The sequence below is a fragment of the Diabrotica virgifera genome, chromosome 5, assembly GCF_917563875.1.
Source record: "Diabrotica virgifera virgifera chromosome 5, PGI_DIABVI_V3a".
NCBI lineage: Eukaryota > Metazoa > Arthropoda > Insecta > Coleoptera > Chrysomelidae > Diabrotica > Diabrotica virgifera.
Genome location: NC_065447.1, coordinates 158,222,852 through 158,243,268, shown reverse-complemented (window position 1 = coordinate 158,243,268; position 20,417 = coordinate 158,222,852). Strand labels below are relative to the sequence as shown.

At 29.6% G+C, this 20,417-nt stretch overlaps 1 protein-coding gene across 1 annotated transcript in view; it reads left to right on the top strand.

Moving 5' to 3' along the window:
- The window catches only part of LOC126884531 (uncharacterized), a 267,134-nt gene that overhangs the window by 186,486 nt on the left and 60,231 nt on the right, over positions 1-20,417 (top strand). The window contains exon 2 of the mRNA XM_050650480.1: positions 19,439-19,712. Coding sequence (XP_050506437.1) covers positions 19,439-19,712 — 274 coding nt within the window. The remainder of the gene's footprint in view (positions 1-19,438; positions 19,713-20,417) is intronic.

The following is a 20,417-nucleotide window of genomic DNA, read 5'->3' as shown; positions in this document are numbered from 1 at the left end:
AAACGTTGATATCATCAGTCCCATTGGATTCTTCCGAAATATTGTTCTTCCGGAACAAAACCTATTTAAAACAAGAATACCCATCAAACATGTTTTAAACTGATTCTTAGAAATACTTACTATTTTTTGCCGTTGCAGTACACACAAGTCTAAATTATTACGAAATACGTCCGTTCATACTCTAATCACGCCAAAGAATGAGAAGGGACGAAGGGAGACGAACGGTACCGATTCAGCGTGACTACTCGCACCTATGGGCCATTCCACGAACATACGCCTGTTTTGGATTACTTCGACAACGAATATTTTACTGTGCAACATAAGAAGTACGAAAGTAAATGGGGCTAATAATTATTCCAACAAACAACAATGTAATTTGCAATTTACTTTCGTTCTTCTTATTTTGCACAGTAAAATATTCGTTGTCAAAGTAATCCAAAACAGGCATATGTTCGTGGAATAGGGGCACAGTCATGTCGTGCGGAAGCGATTCGTGAAAATTTGATTTTAAGCCTAAGCGAACGGCTCCACGAGCGACAAGTTTATGCTAGCAGTAGCCGTAAAACGAGCTTAAGGTTCCACGGAACGAAATAGGAATAGACGAACTGAACCGACTACGCACAAGTTCGGTAGTTGGTACAGTTCGGCTATTCCTATTCCGTTTCGCGGAACCTTAAGTTCGTTTTACGGCTACTGCTGGCGTAAACTTGTCGCTCGTGGAGCCGTTCGCTAAAACAGCATTTAGATTAGACTCACACAATTGTAACATCATGGAGCGTAAGGCCGGTCGTCCATTGGAAGCGTAGTCGCGCGACTCGAAGGTAGCGCGTATACGCCCGTATAGAAGCAACTAATCCTAACAAATAAAATGTAACTAAACAACGTCCACTGCAAACGACTTTGAGCGACCGGGCTCAGCCGACCACAAGCGACTGGCGACCGATTCCCCTAGAATGGGATTAGTCGCTGGTAATCGCATGTTGATGCTACAATGGTTTGCAATAAATATCTGTGCAATTTTCGATAATTGTGTTATTTTCGACATGGAAATTGATAACGAAAAACTGATTAGTGTCATAGTAGTGAAAGACACAAGATATCATTCACGTGACGTTCAAAGGAAATTGTGGTGGAAAGTTGCAGAATAGGTGCTAGTGATAAGAGTTTTTAATATTATTATTTTATAATATATAATTACAATGTAAATGAAAAATAAAAAAAAATAGAGCGTGGCACTTGCGAGTGCCGACAGAAGTGATACGCCAGTCAGTGGGAGCAAGAATAGGATATTACCTCCGAATTCTATCCTACTGCATGGATTTTAATGAAATTTTGGGTCTAGCCTCTACTTATGTCCTAATTCAAAGTCTACCCTATGCCGATGTGTGCTTTTATCTTGGGGGTGGTTCCCACCCTTTCTTAGGGGCGGAAAAATTTTTGGTTAAAATTACCACGGAATTCGCTAGAGAACCTAATTCTAAGCAAAAACTGTTCTATAATTTTTTTTTAAACTAAATACTTTGAGATATTCGTGGTTGAAAATTGGCCATTTTCATTTAAACATAATACCTTTTCGAACGGTTTTTTGTGAACACCTTAAAAACTGTGTGTGCATCTAACTAAAAAAACTATATTAAAGTTTTTTGTAGGTTATAAAAAAAAGAGACACTTGCCTTCATAAATTTCTATGCTAGTTATAATACAAAAAGAGATACGGTAGGTGAAAATAGTTTGTTTTTTGGTACATTCTCAAATTGGTGTATTCAACTTGAAATAACAGAGAAACGGTCAACTTTAGGTGTATAATGCTACTAATACCTTTTGTAGTGCTTGAACAGACCTTTAAAATGAGCTATATTAGAGGTCCATTACATTAAAACCAAGCGAGATATGCTGCAAACAAAATTGATAACTAATGTATTTAAAAAAAAAAAGAGAAGTAATTTTAACCCCCATCCACCAAAATGTAAATGCATCGTTTTCCTTCTCCAATACCTTTTATTATAGTGTTATTTCTGTGATAAGAGATACAGTAATGAAAAATAAAAAAGAAATTTATATCTGAAAAAGCTCTACATTTTGGTGTGGTACCTTTTTTTCGTATCTCTTATATTTTTAGAGTTACATGGAGGAAAAGAAAGATTTTTAAGAAAATTTAAAAATGCGCTCTATATTTTAATCTTATTTTTTCAAAAACCGTTTATTTTAATCCAGTCCAACTTTTTGAACATAGAAATAACACTATAATAAAAAGTATTGTAAAAGGAAAACGATGTATTTAAGTTCTGATGGATGAGGGGTTAAATATACATACTTCTCTATATCTTCTTAAAATACATTAGTCATCAATTTTTTTGCAGAATATCTCGCTTAGTTTGAATGTGATCGACATTTAGTATTGCTCATTTTAAAGGTCTTTTCAAGCCCTACAAAAGTTATTAGTATTATCATTATACATCTAAAATCGACAGTTTCTCTGTTATTTCAAGTTGAATAAACCGATTTGAGCATGCAGCAAAAAACACACTCTTCTTACCTACCATACCCCTCTTTGTATTTTAACTAGAAGATTTATAATGGAACAAATCTCTTTGATATTTTATAACCTACAGAAATATTTTGTATAGTTTTTTTGTTAGATGCATAGTTTTTCAGGTATTCGCAAAAATCCGTCCGAAAAGGTGTAATTTTTCAATGAAAATGGCCCATTTTCAACCACGAATAACTCAAAAAGTATTGAGTTTTCAAAAAATAATTATAGAACAAAAGACTAAGTTTTATTAGTTAAAAATATATAAAAGTATATTTATAAGTTAAAAATTAAGACAGTTTTGGTTTCGCACCGCAACTGAATGAATAAAAATGGTATACATTTTTATTTTTATAATTATAGAACAGTTTTTGCTTAAAATTAGGTTCTCTAGCCTCTTCCGTGGCTATTTGAACCAAAACATTTTTAACCCCCGAGAAGGGGTGTGAACCACCCCCAAGATAAAAGCGCACATCGGCATAGGGTAGACTTTGTTTTTTGAGCTATTCCCTACTTAATGTGAAAATATCAAGTAAATCGATATAGTAGGATGGAATTCGGATCCAAATACCCTCATTGACTGCCCTATGAATACTTCTTATAGCTTTAGGATTAACAAAGTTTCGAAAGAATTTTTATTTGAATTTTTTACAATAATAAACGTCTTATCTAAACCAAGTAAATATAAAGTTATATAAATCTTTAAATTATTTTTATTAACAAATTACTTAATGTTTTTTTTTTCAATTTAGTGAAAAATGTAATTAAATACTGATAAAGTATAGTTAATATTTCGTCACCAACAATATATGGAAGAGTCGATTCCCGTTAAAGGAGAGGCCATTGTACAAAGGTACAAACCTTTTTAAAGTTGTTAATAAATAACATACATATTTGTGTAATAAATTATTCCTTTCAAACTATGCTTTCTATGTATATTTTACGATATTCACAAAAATACACTTTCTTTTGATGATGACAGTCAGTATGACCGTCGCGAATTAAGTAGTATACAATCGTCTGCAGTAGATGATACCAGTCGCTCAGTCGCATGATCGCACATACATGGACGTATACGCGCTACCTACGAGTCGCGCGACTACGCTTCCAATGGACGACCGGCCTAAGGGTTATGGCCTAAATCTCCGAGGTGTTGAATCGAAGTAACGCATAAATTCATTATTACCTAAATAAACAACATTATTAGAAATTTTTGAAACAGGTCGATTTTTATTTTTAGATTACAATTTTTTGACATATATATCATACTAGTGACGTCATCCATGCGGGCGTGATGACGTAATCGATGATTTTTTAAATGAAAATAGGGGTCATGTGATAGCTCATTTGAAAGGGTGTTCAATTCTCTATTCAGTAATGTAAACATTAACATTATTATTTATACAGGGTGTCCAAGAAATTGTATTTTAAATTAAATTAATTGAGACAAACTTAATAAATTCAATGTTAAAGCTGCCACCCACCTGTCTCTTGGCAGTTTCAACATTTCATTTAAGCGAAAATCAATGTTTATTTTTCAAATAATTTTTTTTGTTTTCTAGCAGTAATCAAATGTATTTAGAATTAAATAAAATACATACATTCTTCTTTTTGTGTCAATTAATTGAATTTAAAGAAAGAATTTTTGGACACCCTGTATAAATAATTATATTAATGTGTATATTACTGAATAGAGCATTGAATACCCTTTCAAATGAGCTATCACATAACCCCTATTCTCATTTAAAAAAATCATCAATTACGTCATCACTGTCAGATGAATGACGTCAATAGTATGATATGGATGAAAAAAAAATCGTAATTTAAAAATAAAAATTACACTTTTATAAAAAAAGAACTTTTTTGTAATAAAACCTTTTTATTATTTATAGGAAAGAATATAAAATAATTTAACGATAAACGATTTAACGATAAAATGCTTAAAATTCCAAAAATTACACTCTAATAAAAATAGTTATTTATGAAACAGTTCGTGAAGTATGCTTTTTACGAACGCACGCGATTTTTAGAGCACGAGCGACAACGGAGCGAGTGCTATAAATCGCGTAAGTTCGCAAAAAGTACTTCACGCACAATTTCATACAATATTTTATCTACGATAAACAAATAAAAAAGCTGTAACTCTTTGTCACTGGAATTCATTTCTATTCTACAATTTTTAGAACTTTGACATTTAAAAATTCTAACTACTTTCAAACCACAAAACTGTCAAAACTTTTGTTGTAATTCGTTGCTCATATTGTCATCACCATGACAACGCGAAAGTTAAGGATTGTCACCATGACAACGCGAAAGTTAAAAACAGTGCGAACAAGTAAATCCTATTTAAAATACATTGTTACTTCACGCACACTTTAAATCCTTCACGCACTGCTATCTATAATGACAGTTTTCACAAACTAAAAACTTATACATAATATGACATATGAGTAGAAAAAGTACTTTTTATAATATCACGTTTTTGTTACTGTACATGTACATAATATGTAGGACACAACATATTTGAAAAGAATAATTAACTTATAAAATATGAATTTTTAGTAGGTGTATTAACTGTTATTTATAATTATGATTCCAAAAATTGCACTAGTATAAAATAGTATTTTTTTAAATACCACTGTTGTTTAAAATGACATAAATAATTTTAAATATATAAAGTTTTAATTATTTATTAAAACAATTAAAAAAAGATACGCAACAGCCGGGTTCCAACTGGGAACCTCTCGATCTGCAGTCTAATGCCACTGAGGCATCATCAATTTGTAGATATCGATTTATTAACGTACTTTAAAATATCATTGCATTAGTCACATTTTTAAAATAGTTTGAAATTATGAAAAAATCGATTTATCCATACAGTGTGATTGGTCAGTAAAGCTTTGTAGATCCGTTATAAGATAAGTAATAGATAGTAATAAAAGTTAATAACAAAAATTGCAGCCAACTTTTATTACAGACTGATAATCAGTAATCGTAAATTGTAAGTTTTAGACAATTATTCAGTCGTGGCTTACTTAAAATTTGGAAAGATTTAGACCCGTAATTATTAATACATAATTTTACTCTGAAAAATGAAAATATCTCGAAAACTAATAAATTTACACATAGGGAATGTTATACAAAAATTATAGTAGTGTAATGGTACTTTTCGATAATGATATAAAATACAGGGTGTTCTATTTAAAATTACTGAGAAAATAATGTAATTGCGTTTTGACTCGCCCTGTATTCAATATAAAGAAAATTAGCAAAACAAACATTTACGAAAATTTTGACAATAAATAAAAAAATATGACGTCAATAAACCATTGACCTTGTGCTTGCTTTTATTTATACAGGTAGTTAAACTTGTTACGATTTTCATATAAAATTGGTTATAACTTTATAAATACCCCGTATAACATACTAAACCTTTATATTTTTGTAATCGAAAAGTTACGAAGATATCGAATATATGATAAAATATAGGGTGTTTCATTTAAAAAAACATAAGTTTGGTCTGCCACTATGTTATTGAACGCCCTGTAACATTCTAACTAATTTTGTAATGTGAAGCTCAAAGTTCGCTACAATTTTTCTTATTAAGTTTTATCGCTATACATTACTATAATGGATCTACGGAGCTTCACCCCACTAATAATTAATCACCCTGTATAATAGCAGTTAAAAATTGTATTGTTAGCTAGTTCTAAGCTATCCTGAAAATTTCAGGTGTCTAGGTAGCCTAGAACTATTTTTAAAATGGATTACAAAATTTGCGGAGTCCGTGACACCAACCAAGCCAAGTATATAAAAAGGTTTTAAAATCAACTCGTTTCGGGAATTTTTAATAATGTTGTTTATTTAGCTAATAATGAATTTATGCGTTGCTTTATGGACGCACTGTATGTATTTATTAAAATATACTGTATCTCAACTAAAATTAGGAAATTGTGTTTATGAAAAAGATAATTAAAAAAATTAGCTGGCCAATTGGTTCAAGCCAAGGTCACACACACACATAGATCAAATAATATTACTACTAAAAATATTTTACTAGTCAGAATATTTTAATATTGTTACAAAATTGAAATTCATATAAAAGCATGTTATTCTGTTACTGCGAAAGTAGTAAATAGGGGTGGAGAACAAATTTGGCGCCCCGATGTCGCCGACGTCTCCGTTTGAAGGCGTCGTTACTTCTCTTCTGCTGGTAAACATGTAAAATTCATAGGCGTGCCTCTCGGTCATGTTTTTTAAAGTAAGTGTAGTGTTCCATTTGGGACAAGAAATGGAAATGCAGAATCAGGGTTGCGCAATAATCTGATTTCAATGAATTGTACTGAACAGTACATAGATAAAATACTGAAAGAAAATTGTTTTAGTGACTTTTGTAGATTTAGGATGCGACCTCACTATTATTCATATATTTTTGTAAAATTATTGTAGTCACTTTCTAATTCTAAATCCAGTGGCGTATTGATTCCCATTTACAAAAAAGTATTGAGGTATTGTCTAAAATTAGAATAACAATTTTATATTTAACAAAACTTACAGTGAAGTAAAAAATTCTGATGTGTGATGTACGATGGTATACATACAGGGTGTTAGTAAATAAGTATGAAAAACTTTAAGGGCTAATTCTACATGAAGAAATAATGCCGGTTTACTCTATAAACATATGTCGGGGTGAATACGGGGAGATACGGGGTGTTGAAATTTTTATTTCAAACTGCCAATTTATTTATTGCTCTAAGACCAGTTGAGCTATGACAATGAAATTCGGTGAGTTTTACGAGGTAGTTATTGCGCATTTTTTGACATACAGCTAAGATTTTTTATTCATCATTGGCGCGCATACTGGTAATAGTCTGATTTTTTTTAAGAAGAAAATAGTACGCCACTGATACATTTAAAATTAAAAGTAATTTTTAAATTCGACGTTTAATTTTTGATAAAAAACCTTGCTTTACTTTTTTTTCACATGGTGCACCGTTTTTATGCAGAAAAATAAAACATCTTGACGCGAATTTTGCATTTCGAAATAGATTATTAGGAAATATCCAATATAATAATACTAAACTGGAACAATTACAGAAAATATTACTAATAAGTTTTTAACTAGGTGCAGAGCTACAACACATGTTAAAAATTACCTCCTTTAGAGGTTACAGAAGAATTTTATATTCATCATTGGCGCGCGTACGGGTAATGGTCTGAATTTTTTAAGAAAAAAATAGTGCTTCTCTAAGATATGTCAAATTAAAAATCATTTTTGAATTTCTGGTTTAATTTACGACAAAAAATCTTTCTTGCATTTTTTTCATATGCGGCGCCGTTTTTATGCAAAAAAATAAAACATCTTAACGTTTACAAAGTATTTGAACTAAGTTTCTATGCATATGGAAACTACCTCAAATACTTTGTAAGCGTTAAGATGTTTTATTTTTTTGTACAAAAACGGCGCCTCGTACGAAAAAAAGGCAAGAAAGATTTTTGTTGTAAATTGAACAAGGAATTTAAAAATGATTTTTAGTTTGACATATCTGAGTGGCGTTCTATTATTTTCTTAAAAAAATTCAGATCAAAACCCGTACGCGCGCCAATGATGAATATAAAATTCTTCTGTTACCTGTAAAGGAGATCATTTTAAACATTTCTTGCAGTTTTTGCACCTAGTTAAAAACTTATTAATAATATTTTCTGTTATTGTTCCAGTTTAGTATTATTATATTGGATATTTCTTAATAAATTATTAAGAAATGAAAAATACGCGTCAAGATGTTTTATTTTTCTGCATAAAAACGGTGCACCATGTGAAAAAAAGTTAAGAAAGATTTTTTTTATCAAAAATTAAACGTTGAATTTAAAAATAATTTTTCATTTGAAATATCTCAGTGGCGTACGACTATTACCCGTATGAGCGCCAATGATGAATACAAAATTCTTAATTTTATGTTAAAAAATTCGCAATAACTACTTCCTAAAACTCAGCAAATTTCATTTTCATAGCTCAACTGGTCTTAGAGCAATAAATAAATTGGCAGTTTGAAATAAAAATTTCAACACCCCGTATCACGGAAACGAAGCATTTGCGGACATATGTTTATAGAGCAAACTGGCATTATTTCTTCATGTAGAATTAGCCCTTAAAGTTTTTCATGCTCATTTACTAACACCCTGTAAATTAGGCTATCCAGAAAGTACGTTATGTTTTAAAATAAAAAAAAACAAGTACAAGAAAAAGATTTTATTATATACATTTGAAAGAGACACTCAAATACTATTTTTCTACTAGGATGGCCGCGCTCGCCCTGCCTCTAGCGGCTACAGATCAAAACGTAATGAAATTTCTGGTTAGCCCTCGTATTTTATATAATAAATACAAGTGGATTATATTATTTATATGTGAAATATATACCAACATACATCAGATTTTACTTCATTTTAAGGTTTGTTAAACTCTGGTGTTCATCCAACCACTGGGATTTCCCCTTTTAATTTTTAATTTTAAATTTATCAGTTATGTTAATATTATTTACTTTAAATTGAAATTTTCCCAGGCTGTCTGTTGATACGGCGTTTATTTTTATAAAATGTTATTCATAACCGTGACTGACTTTTGATTTTCTCTCTTCAATCCTGACCCCCCGAGGGGAGTGTAGTGGTCGACGTGATGTCGTGTATTGTCCGTCTCCAAAGATCTCTATCTCTGGTCATTTCTTTTAACTCGTGCATAGGTCTTTTGCATATTCCCGTAATTTAATCGATCCATTTTATTGGGATCTTCCTCGTGATCTTTGGCCTTCCACTTTTCCTTGTATAATGAGTCTTTCCATGTTTTCTGTGTTTTCTGCAAATTATTAACTAGAGGTCTAAATCTTTCCAAATTTTAAGTAAGCCATGACTGAATTGTCAAAAACTGACAATTTACGATTACTGCATAGGGATTACGAGCACTCGATACGAATCGTATCCGCTATGTTTTACCGTAAGCCTCTACAGTAAAACATGGCGGATACGATTTGTATCGAGTGTTCGTAATCCCACCACTGATTATCAATCTGGTAATCAATGTAACAGCGTAGCAAATAAAGAAAGAAAAATAATTTATTTTAGTAATAAATTTTACAAAAGAAAATACAACCACAGCATACAGCATTTTTGAAACAATTAAAAACAAGTTTTGTATGTAATGTAACAAATAAAGAAAAAAAATAATTTATTAGTTATAAATTTTACAAAAAAACACAAGCAAAAATAAAATATTTTTTAAAAAATTGAAAGTTATTTTAATAAAATATTTTAAATATTTAATTACATAAGGTGTTCAAAATGACCTAACACATTTATGCATGCCTAAAAACGGTCATTAAATGAGTTTACACTACGAAGCATTTATAAATTAACACTTTGAAATACACTTTAAATTCTATTTTTCATCTCAACCCTTATTGTTGGAGGCATTTTATAACCTTCATTCTTAACGTAACTCCAAAAAATCAGTCCCGTTTATTAAATTCTGGTGATCTGGGTGGCCACGCTAAGGGTCCATTGAAAAATGAAAATATCTCGAAAACTAATAAATTTAGGCATAGGGAATGTTGTATGCAAATTAAAGTACGGTAATTGTACTTTTCAATAGTGATATAAATACAGGGTGTTCCATTTAAAATTACTTAGAAAATAATGTACAGTAAAACCTCGATATAACGGACCAATTGGGGGGACGGGTTATCCCTTAAAGCCGAAAGTCCCTTATACAAAAATACGTTTAAAATGAATCAAAAAACTTTTTTGAAAATTTTTTTACACTTTTGAAGTGTGCTGTTTTTTATACTATTATTAGAAATATGTCCACATTATGCTATAATAAAAATTTTATTGAAATTCTTTGTAAATACAGAGACGTTTTAATTTTTTTCACATTTGAACGGATTTTTTGTCCGTTATATCCGAAGTCCGTTAAATAGAGGTCCGTTATATCGAGGTTTTACTGTACTTGCGTTTGGACTCACCCTGTATTTCATATAAAAAAAAAATTAGAAATATCAAAATTTTTTAAAAATTTTGACAATAAATAAAAAATACGGCATCAGTAAATCATTGCTGTTGTGCTTGTTTTTATTTATACAGGGAGTTGAACTTGTTACGATTTTCATATAAAATTGGTTATAACTTTGTAAATAACCTGTACAACATAATAAACCTTTATATTTTTGTGTTGGGGAAGTTAAGGAAATTTTGAATATAAAATAAAATATAGGGTGTTCCGTTTAAAAAAGCATAAGTTTGGTCTGCCACTATGTTATCGAACACCCTGTAACACTCTAATTAATTTCGAAATGTGAAGCTCAAAGTTGGCTACAATTTTTATTATTAACTTTTATTGCTATCTATTACTATAGTGGATCTATTGAGCTTTGCCCTACTAATCAATCACCCTGAATATAGTTTTTTCACTAAGTCAATACTTTTCGAGTTATTTGCGAGTGAGTATGTTTATTTTTAATAAAAAAAACATGTTTTTGGACGGTTTTTCGCAAATAACTCAAAAAGTAAGTTCTTTATCGGAAAAAAAATTCCTAGCAAAAATATAGCTTATAAGAAAGTGAAAAAAATTATGTATGCATGAAGTCTGTAGGCCCAGTAGAAGCAGAGTTGTAGTTAATGAAAAGTAGGTTATTATTTGTCAAATTCCAAATCGAATATGGGTAAACCCAAGAATTGCTTATGTATTTTTGGCTGCTGATTACGAATTCCGAGGGTGTTATAAACAATTAAATTAAAAAATTGTTATAAACAATTAAATTAAAAAGACTCTAGCTCGTAAACTAAAAGAGATAAAAACATTTTTCAAATAAAATTGGTTTCGTAAGCAGGGGCGTAACAGACGCCCCCGCAGCATGCAGCTTGCGGGGGGCCCATCTTGTCGTCTAACATATATGTAAAAATATGTCATTAATATATTTTTTAAGCATGCATACGCAACGTTTTTCAGCACTGCCTGGAAATCTTCAAAAACTTCCCTCAATTCGATTTAGCAAACAATGCAGAAAAACGTCCAACCAAAATCGCTTACTCTAAAAACGTTATCGGTGACTAGGTGGTCATCCATATTACAAACTGTGCTTGGTGTAAAGCAGAACTGCATGACCATTTTATAAATATTGTCTAAAATAATATTAACTACCACAGATCGTGAGTAGAGAATGACAACTAATAATTATGGAACAGTTTGAATTTGTCTTCCCATCTATTTTACAAAATAAAGTACTACTTTTACATTACAACTGTAAGGAATTTTTATCAAATTTTTAGACAAAACTGGACGTCATTTTTACAAAAATCCAAAGATTTTGCTACTAATTGTGGCTTTCCCTGTACTTTTAAAAGCAAAAGGTTTGGTAGAGTTAAGAAGCATTTTGTTGAATTATAGGCATGTTTTTCGGAAATCTTGATGTAGTCATTGAACAGATTCAAGCTGGATTTATAAGTTTGTACAAAGTAAACAACGATTTTGAAGTCTTATATCCTAGAAGTGGATATTTTTTCAAATCGGATCCAGAAGTATTTGCAGGAGTCAGTAAATTAGTTGCTGCTTACCCGTCATTTTTAAGTAATGAGTTTTTTGAGCAACTGCAATTTGTTAGAAAATCATTGAGAACACAGTTGGAATCGGCGAACTCTATTTATGATGCAGCCAAAACTATTCTTAGAGACTTTCATTGCACTAGTGCTTGCATCTTGCATACCAGAAGTGTGTCATGCGTACATTTTGTTTTCAACTTTACCCGTCACGACCACTAGTTCAGAGAGATATTCTTCTGATCTTAAATGAATAAAACCATATCTTTGTAGTACAATGTCAGAAGTTCTCTAGCGCTATAAGTATTCAAAACGAAGTTGCCCATCAGATAGATATTAATAAAATAATTGTAGATATATTCGCTGAGAGTAGTGCACGAAGAAAGTTGTTCATCTCATAGAATAATACTATGTAATAATGTAATAATTTTAAGAGTGTAGGCGCACAATTTCGGACTAACGTTTTTTAAATGCATTTTTTTTTTCGAATCCTGAGAAAACGAATAAATATTTTTGAAAACTTTATACGCAGAATGAAAGATTACATTATTACCGAGAATAAACCATTCTTAGAATAAACAAAAAGTTTCTTTTGAATGGAATATTTGAAATTAAAAATCATACTAAATTTTCTCTTTTTTCAACCTTGCAACTTACTGAATTAAACATTATAGACGTTTTCGGGGACTTTCGGCTCTCGGTAATAATGTAATCTTTCATTCTGCGTTTTAATTTTTCAAAAATAGTTACTAGTTTTCTCAGGATTAAAAAAAATGAATGCATTTAAAAAGCATTGGCAGAATTTTTGCGGCTACGCTCTTAATTTTTGATCCATTTTATTCTATACCAATAAAGTTGTTGTAAATGATAGTTCTATACCAATAAAGTTGTTATAAACAGTGCAAAAATACACTATACAGGGTGCGCCAAACCTCTGGTTTTCTTTGATTACGGCTAAACTATGAGATACACAAAAAAATGTTTGTAACAAAACTAATGTGTATCAAAGACGTCTATAATTTAAAATTATTTTCGATTATACAGGGTGAGTCAGAAAGACGGTATAAACCATAGTTGTATTTTTTTAAATGGAACACCCTGTATATTGAATTATTGTTGAATCTATTATTTAAAAATATGAAAAATTTGTATAAGGTCTTATAGGCCTAAAGTTAATAATTTTCGAAATATTTACATTTTTATTGAGAAAAATGGTAATATTTATAGGGTTGTGGATTATGTTTCCAAGGTAATAAAAATTTAAGTGGTATGTCAAAGTTTTTATAATATAGTGTTATTTTTAAATAATTTAATATCTTTTACTTTTAGCCATAAAATATACAGTGTGATCACTATTCGCAAATACAAAATTTTCGCATTTTTTTTAATGGGACACCCTGTATATTAGTTTTGTATTTTGTAGTAAATATTACAACCTTTCTTTTGGTATAAGGTTGTATGTACCTAGCATGTTTCGTTTTGTAGATATTTAAAAAAAAAACTATAGATTTTATGTTTTTGCGGATTTTTTATTTAAAAAATGTTTGCAAAAAAAATAATTATAATCTGGTTTTAGTAACATACACTAAAATATCAAATATGAAAATAAAAACGTAATTAAAGATTAAAATAAATCGTATGCTAGTATTTTTTGTACAATTCAATTGAATTTAATAACTTTAAATTATTTTACAAAAAATATCTTACCATACTAATGAATGCACAAATTAGTTACTAAATTAAATAAATAACCAAATTTTAAATCTACCTTAGTAATTTTTCTACCACAGCAACTTTCCTGTACCAAATTAATTGTTAGTTATATTGTATTTATGAGTAAGATCAGTTAAACTTTTAATTTACCTTTTTTTACTTACATCTTGAGAACATAATAATTAAGTATAAAGTATGCTTTGAAACAAATAAATGTTACATGTGCCAGCCAAATTATTTTTTATTAAATAGAATTTACTGGTGTCACAAAAGCTGGTAATACTTTTTTGGTTGAAAATTTTGTAACAATTTTTTATATTTTAAATTTTAATTTTTCAACCGAACAATTGGTGGATATGACATTTGTTTTTGGCGAAACCATTAGAAATTTTTACCAGCTTTTGTGACACGAGTAGGTACATAGATACTATTTACTTCTTAATATACTTCTATACCGTTCATCTGTTTCAAAGCATACTTTATACGTTCTCAAGATGTAGGTAAATTAAAAAGTTATTAACTGATCTTACACGTAAATACAATATAACTAACAATTAATTTGGTACAGGAAAGTTGCTGCGGTAGAAAAATTACTAGGGTAGATTTAAAATTTGGTTGTTTATTTAAGTTAGTAACTAATTTATGCATTCATTAGTATGGTGAAATATTTTTTGTAAAATAATTTAAAGTTATTAAATTCAATTGAATTGTACTAGCATACGATTTATTTTAATCTTTAATTACGTTTTTATTTTCATATTTTATATTATAGTGTATGTTTCTAAAAGGGGGATTATAATTATTTTTTTTGCAAAAAAAATTTTAAATAAAAAATCCGCAAAAACGTAAAATCTATAGTTTTTTAAAAATATCTACAAAACGAAACATGCTAGGTACATACAACCTTATACCAAAAGAAAGGTTGTAATATTTACTACAAAATGCAAAACTAATATACAGGGTGTCCCATTTAAAAAAAATAAGAAAATTTTGTATTTGCAAATAGTGATCACACTGTATATTTTATGGATAAAAGTAAGAGATATTAAATTATTTAATAATAACACTATATTATAAAAACTTTGACCTATCACTTAAATTTTTATTACCTTGGAAACATAATCCACAACCCTATAAATATTACCATTTTTCTCAATAAAAATGTAAATATTTCGAAAATTATTAACTTTAGGCCTATAAGACCTTATACAAATTTTTTATATTTTTAAATAATATATTCAAAAATGATTTAATATACAGGGTGTTCCATTTAAAAAAATACAACTTTGGTTCATACCGTCGTTCTGACTCACCCTGTATAATCGAAAATAATTTTAAATTATAGACGTCTTTGATACACATTAGTTTTGTTATAAACATTTTTTTTGTATATCTCACAGTTTAGCCGTAATCAAAGAAAACCAGAGGTTTGGCGCACCCTGTATGTATACGTTTTTGTTACACAAGTCTCATTTAGTAATTTTTTAGAAGGGGCCCCATTTTCAATTCTGCGGGAGGGCCCCGACGGAGTTTGTTACGCCACTGTTCGTAAGTAATAATAAACAAAGAAAATCTAGTATGTAATTAGAACTCAATATATTTTAAAATAATGCATAATGCAAATTGCAAAATAAGTATGTATTTTTCGAAGCTTTTTCGATCGTAACTCAGCTTCTACGCATGCAAATGAGCTTTACAAAGTCTAATTTTAAAGAATAATTCATAAACTTTTTCAAACAAAGTACTTCTACTTTATTTATATTAAAGTTATAATTTTCAAAAAAATGGCGCGCGCGTACTTTTTGACTGTGAGCCGATCTTGCGTCTCAGGGCTCACTATAATCGTTGATTGATGTATTCCTCAATAAACGCTATAATATATCTATATCTTGGCAAAAAATAAAGCTACGAACATTTTCTTAACCTTAAAATGTTCCTTTTGAGTTTGACTGCTCAAATTTACTTAAAACCCTTATAAACAAATTAATGAACAAATATTTTAGGAAAATTTTAACTTCAAATGAGTAGAACTTTAATACAAATAAAGATAAAGTAATTTAGCAACCTTTGTTTGAAAGTCTACAAATTAAGCTTTAAAATGAGACTTTTTAAAGCTCATTTGCATGCGTTTAAGTCGAGTTACAATAGAAAAAGCTTCGAAAAGTACTTATTTTGCAATTTGCATTATGACCTAATTTTAGAATATCTTAATTTCTAGTTATTAGATTTAAATTAAGTAAACGAAATTTTCTTTGTTTTTTAAAATGGAAAAAATTTTATTTGAATTTTTTTTTATTTTTTAGTTTACGAGCTATAGTCAGAGAACGAATTGTTGTCAGTAAAATTATACTATATTTCAGTTATAATATATTTATTATATAATATAACTATATTTGGCGTGTAAAATTATACTATAATTTTATCTTGTATAATTCTATTATTTTAGTAAGCAAAGCATTAAGTAACATTTCATGCAACAATTTCCTGGCAACTATTTCGTTCTTTGAGTATAGAGCCATATAAACAATTTTAAATTGTTTATAACAATTTTTTTGATCGAAAAATTTGCATTTGGATCGAAATCCACCCTCGAAATTAGTAATCAGATCAGCAGTTAAAAATACATTACGTTTTTTAAAATCGCAAAACCTCTAAATTTTAAATATCCGCTTGGATTGACATGAAATTTGGCATACACATAGCTAACAAGTCAAAGAAAAAAAGTGATATTGTGCCGATTTGTGCTTTTGCCCTAGGGGTGAGTTTTACCCCCTTTTAGGGGTGAAAAATATATGTTACAAATAAGTCCGGAAATGGATAAAATGACTAATTCTAATCAACTTTTGTTCTATAAAGTTTTTTCACCAAGTTAATACTTTTCGAGTTATTTGCGAGTGAATATGTTATTTTTTTTACAAAATAACCATGTTTTTAGACGGTTTTTCGCAAATAACTCAAAAAGTACGTATTTGGTCGAAAAAAAAATTCTTATCAAAAATATAGCACGTAAAAAAGTGAAAAACATGGTGTATATATTAGGTCACTATACCTAGTAGAAGCAGAGTTATTTATAGCTAATGAAAAATAGGTTCATATTCGTCAAATTCCAAATCGAATATTTTAACGTGCCATAACCAAAAAACGAAGCACTTTTTTGGGCAAAACTCATTTTAACTTTTTTAAAGTATTTAAAAAATGCTTATTTTTGTTTAAAAAAAAATTTTAGCATCAAAAGTAAACAAGTTACGCTCAAAATAAAGTCGGTCCCTTTTTTTGGTAAGAAATCGGGAAAATCACCCCCTAATTAGCATTTCAAATGAACTTAATTGTTACCAAAAATAAAATAAAAATTCCATATTTATTCAGTTGCAATGCGAAAGCAAAACAATCTTATTTTTCAATTAGAATACGGAGCGCAGTCCAGCCCTCTGAATCGACGATTTTCGACTCTTGTTGGAGTCTCATCGGAGAGAACGTAGGCCTGCTACTCCATACTCCAATTGACCAGCACCGAGAGTTTATCCCCCACACCGCAACTGACGTGAATGTACTAGGTGACTAGCGTCATCTGGCAATTGAAAGATGAAGTAGTTTTCAATCCTAATAGCAATGTTAATAATATTTAAAAATATTAAAACATTACTAAAAGATTTGTTTATGCTTTAATATTTTTAAATATTATTAATATTGCTATTAGGATTGAAAACTACTTCATCTTTCAATTGCCAGATGACGCTAGTCACCTAGTCCATTCACGTCAGTTGCGGTGTGGGGGATAAACTCTCGGTGTTGGTCAGTTGGAGTATGGAGTAGCAGGCCTACGTTCTCTCTGATGAGACTCCAACAAGAGTCGAAAATCGTCGATTCAGTGGGCTGGACTGCGCTCCGTATTCTAATTGAAAAATAAGATTGTTTTGCCTTCGTATTGCAACTGAATAAAAATGGAATTTTTATTTTATTATATTATTTTATTTTATTTTTATATTGGTCGTTACTTCTTTGAGTAACTAGGTCCATTTTCTGTTGGAATTTACCAGCTGAACAGACGGGGTCGTGTTACCAAGGTGTTACCAAGGATATGGACCAATAAGTTTTCAATTTAAAAATATTTTAGTAATGTTTTAATATTTTTAAATATTATTAATATTGCTATTAGGATTGAAGACTACTTCATCTTTTAATTGTTACCACTTCACAAGTTTTTTATTCGCGTATGTATTGATCATATGATCTGTAAGTTTCATCGGTTCAAAGTCCTTATTTTTGAAAGAGCTGTAGTTAAAAGGGCTTGAACGAGTCACTTATCAAGAGTGTATGCAAATTTAGAAACACCGAATCTTAACCAATGTTTGTCTTACAAAAAAACAAAAAAATACAAAATATTCAGAAAAGTAAAGCCGACTTTTTTATTGTTTAAGATTTTTGGTATCTCTAACAATTTTTAAGTTATTTTGAAAAAAAGCATTTTTTTCAAAATTAAAATTTTTAAAAATTTTACTTTAAAACTAAATTTTTTCAAAAATAAGCACCTTGAATCGATGAAACTTACAGATCATATAAACACAACATAAGTAAAGTAACTTGTGAATCGGTAACGATTAATTTCATTTAAGTTGATAATTGGGGGGTGATCTTCCTGATTGTTTTTTGCCAAAACAAAAGGGACCAACTTTATTTTGAGCATAACTTGCTTACATTTGATGCTAGAAATTTTTTTTATAAAAACAGAACTAAAGCTTTTTTAAACACTTTAAAAAAGTTGTAATGTGTTTTCCCCAAGAATGCTTCATTATTTGGATATTTCACATTGAATTATTCTATTTGGAATTTTTCGAATGTGAACCTATTTTTCATTAGCTATAACTCTGCTTTTGCTAGATATAGAGACCTAATATATACACCGTTTTTTTTTTTTTTCATTTTTTTATAGGCTATAGTTTTGGTAAGAATATTTTTTTTCGACAAAATGCCTACGTTTTGAGTTACTTGCGAAAAACCGTCTAAAAGCGTGGTTATTTTGTTGAAAAATGAACATATTCACTTGCAAATAACTCGAAAAGTATTGATTTGGTGAAAAAACTCTATAGAACAAAAGTTGCTTAAAATTAATCAGTTTATCCATTTCGGGACTTATCTTGGACATATATTTTTTCACCCCTGAGATGTGGTGAAACTCACCCCTGGGGCAAAAGCACACATCGGCACCATATCACTTTTTTTCTTTGACATGTTAGTATGCCAAATTTCATGTCAATCCAAGCGGTTCTTTAAAATTTACAGCAAAAACCGTGAAAGAGTGTACTAATAAGAAATACTTAGGTTTGCCCATTCAGAATTGAAAAGGCCATGGTGATCTTTCTTTGGCGCCTAGGGCCTATAGACTAATAATTCAAATATACCTTTTATAAAGATATTTTTTAATAAATTTTTGAAATTTATTAAAAACTACAGGAAATTCATTTACCTAAATTCAAATACCTTCTAAATAAGAGTAATGGAGTGGGAGAAGGATGTATTATTTGCTCATATATAATTAATTCAGTGCATATAGTAAATATTACACTTTCTGTTTGATTTTAAATGTTAACAAAAATCTTTTATTTTCAGAAAAATACATCATAGATACTCCAGGTTGTAGAATTGAACACATAGATGCCTTCAATCCAGAAATCAAAAAACTGTTGTACAAAATAGATCCCATTACATGCAGTGATAAACCCTTGTTAACTTACATATCAAGGGTTGAGAATAAAGTTAGTTTAAATATAAATAAAACTGCAGCTAATATATATTATATTTTATTTAATATATTTAATATTAAGTGTTTCTACCAAGAAGTTACGAGAAATCCTATTGGTCCAACTCCAGATGATAATCTCAAGTGAGTATTAAAATTTTTAATATTTCTATATAAACTAACTTGATCTTTACAAAAAATAGAAACTAGTGGATCAACTAAATCTAAGCAATTTTTGTTCTATAGAGTTTTTTCATTAATTCAATACTGTTCGAGTTATTTACGAATGAATTTCTTCATTTATCAACAAAAAAACACGTTTTAGACAGTTTCTCGCAAATAACTCAAAAAGCAAGTATTTTATCGAAAAAATATTCGTAGCAAAAATTTAACTAAAAAAAGTGAAAAATAATGGTGTGTATTAAGTCCGTAGATCCAGTAGAAGCAGAGTTGTAGCTAATGAAAAGTAGGTTCTTATTCGTCAAATTTCAAATCGAATATTTCACCGTGAAATAAAGAAAAAATTAGCCTGTTTAAGAAAAGTTGTATTTTTGTTTTTTTAAGTTTCTAGCATCAAAAGTAAGCAAAATATGTTCAAAGTAAAGTTGGTCCATTTTTGGTAAAAAAAACGTGAAAGTCACCCCCTAACCGTCATATCAAATCAAATTAATCGTTACCGCTTCACCAGTTACATTACTTATGTCATTGATTAAAAATTACTACACAATGTATTGTTTATAAATAATATTTATATGATCTGTAAGTTTCATCCGTTCAAAGTGCATATTTTTGAAAGGGCTTGAACAAGTCACTAATATTCAGAAAAACAAATCCTACATTTTTTTACTC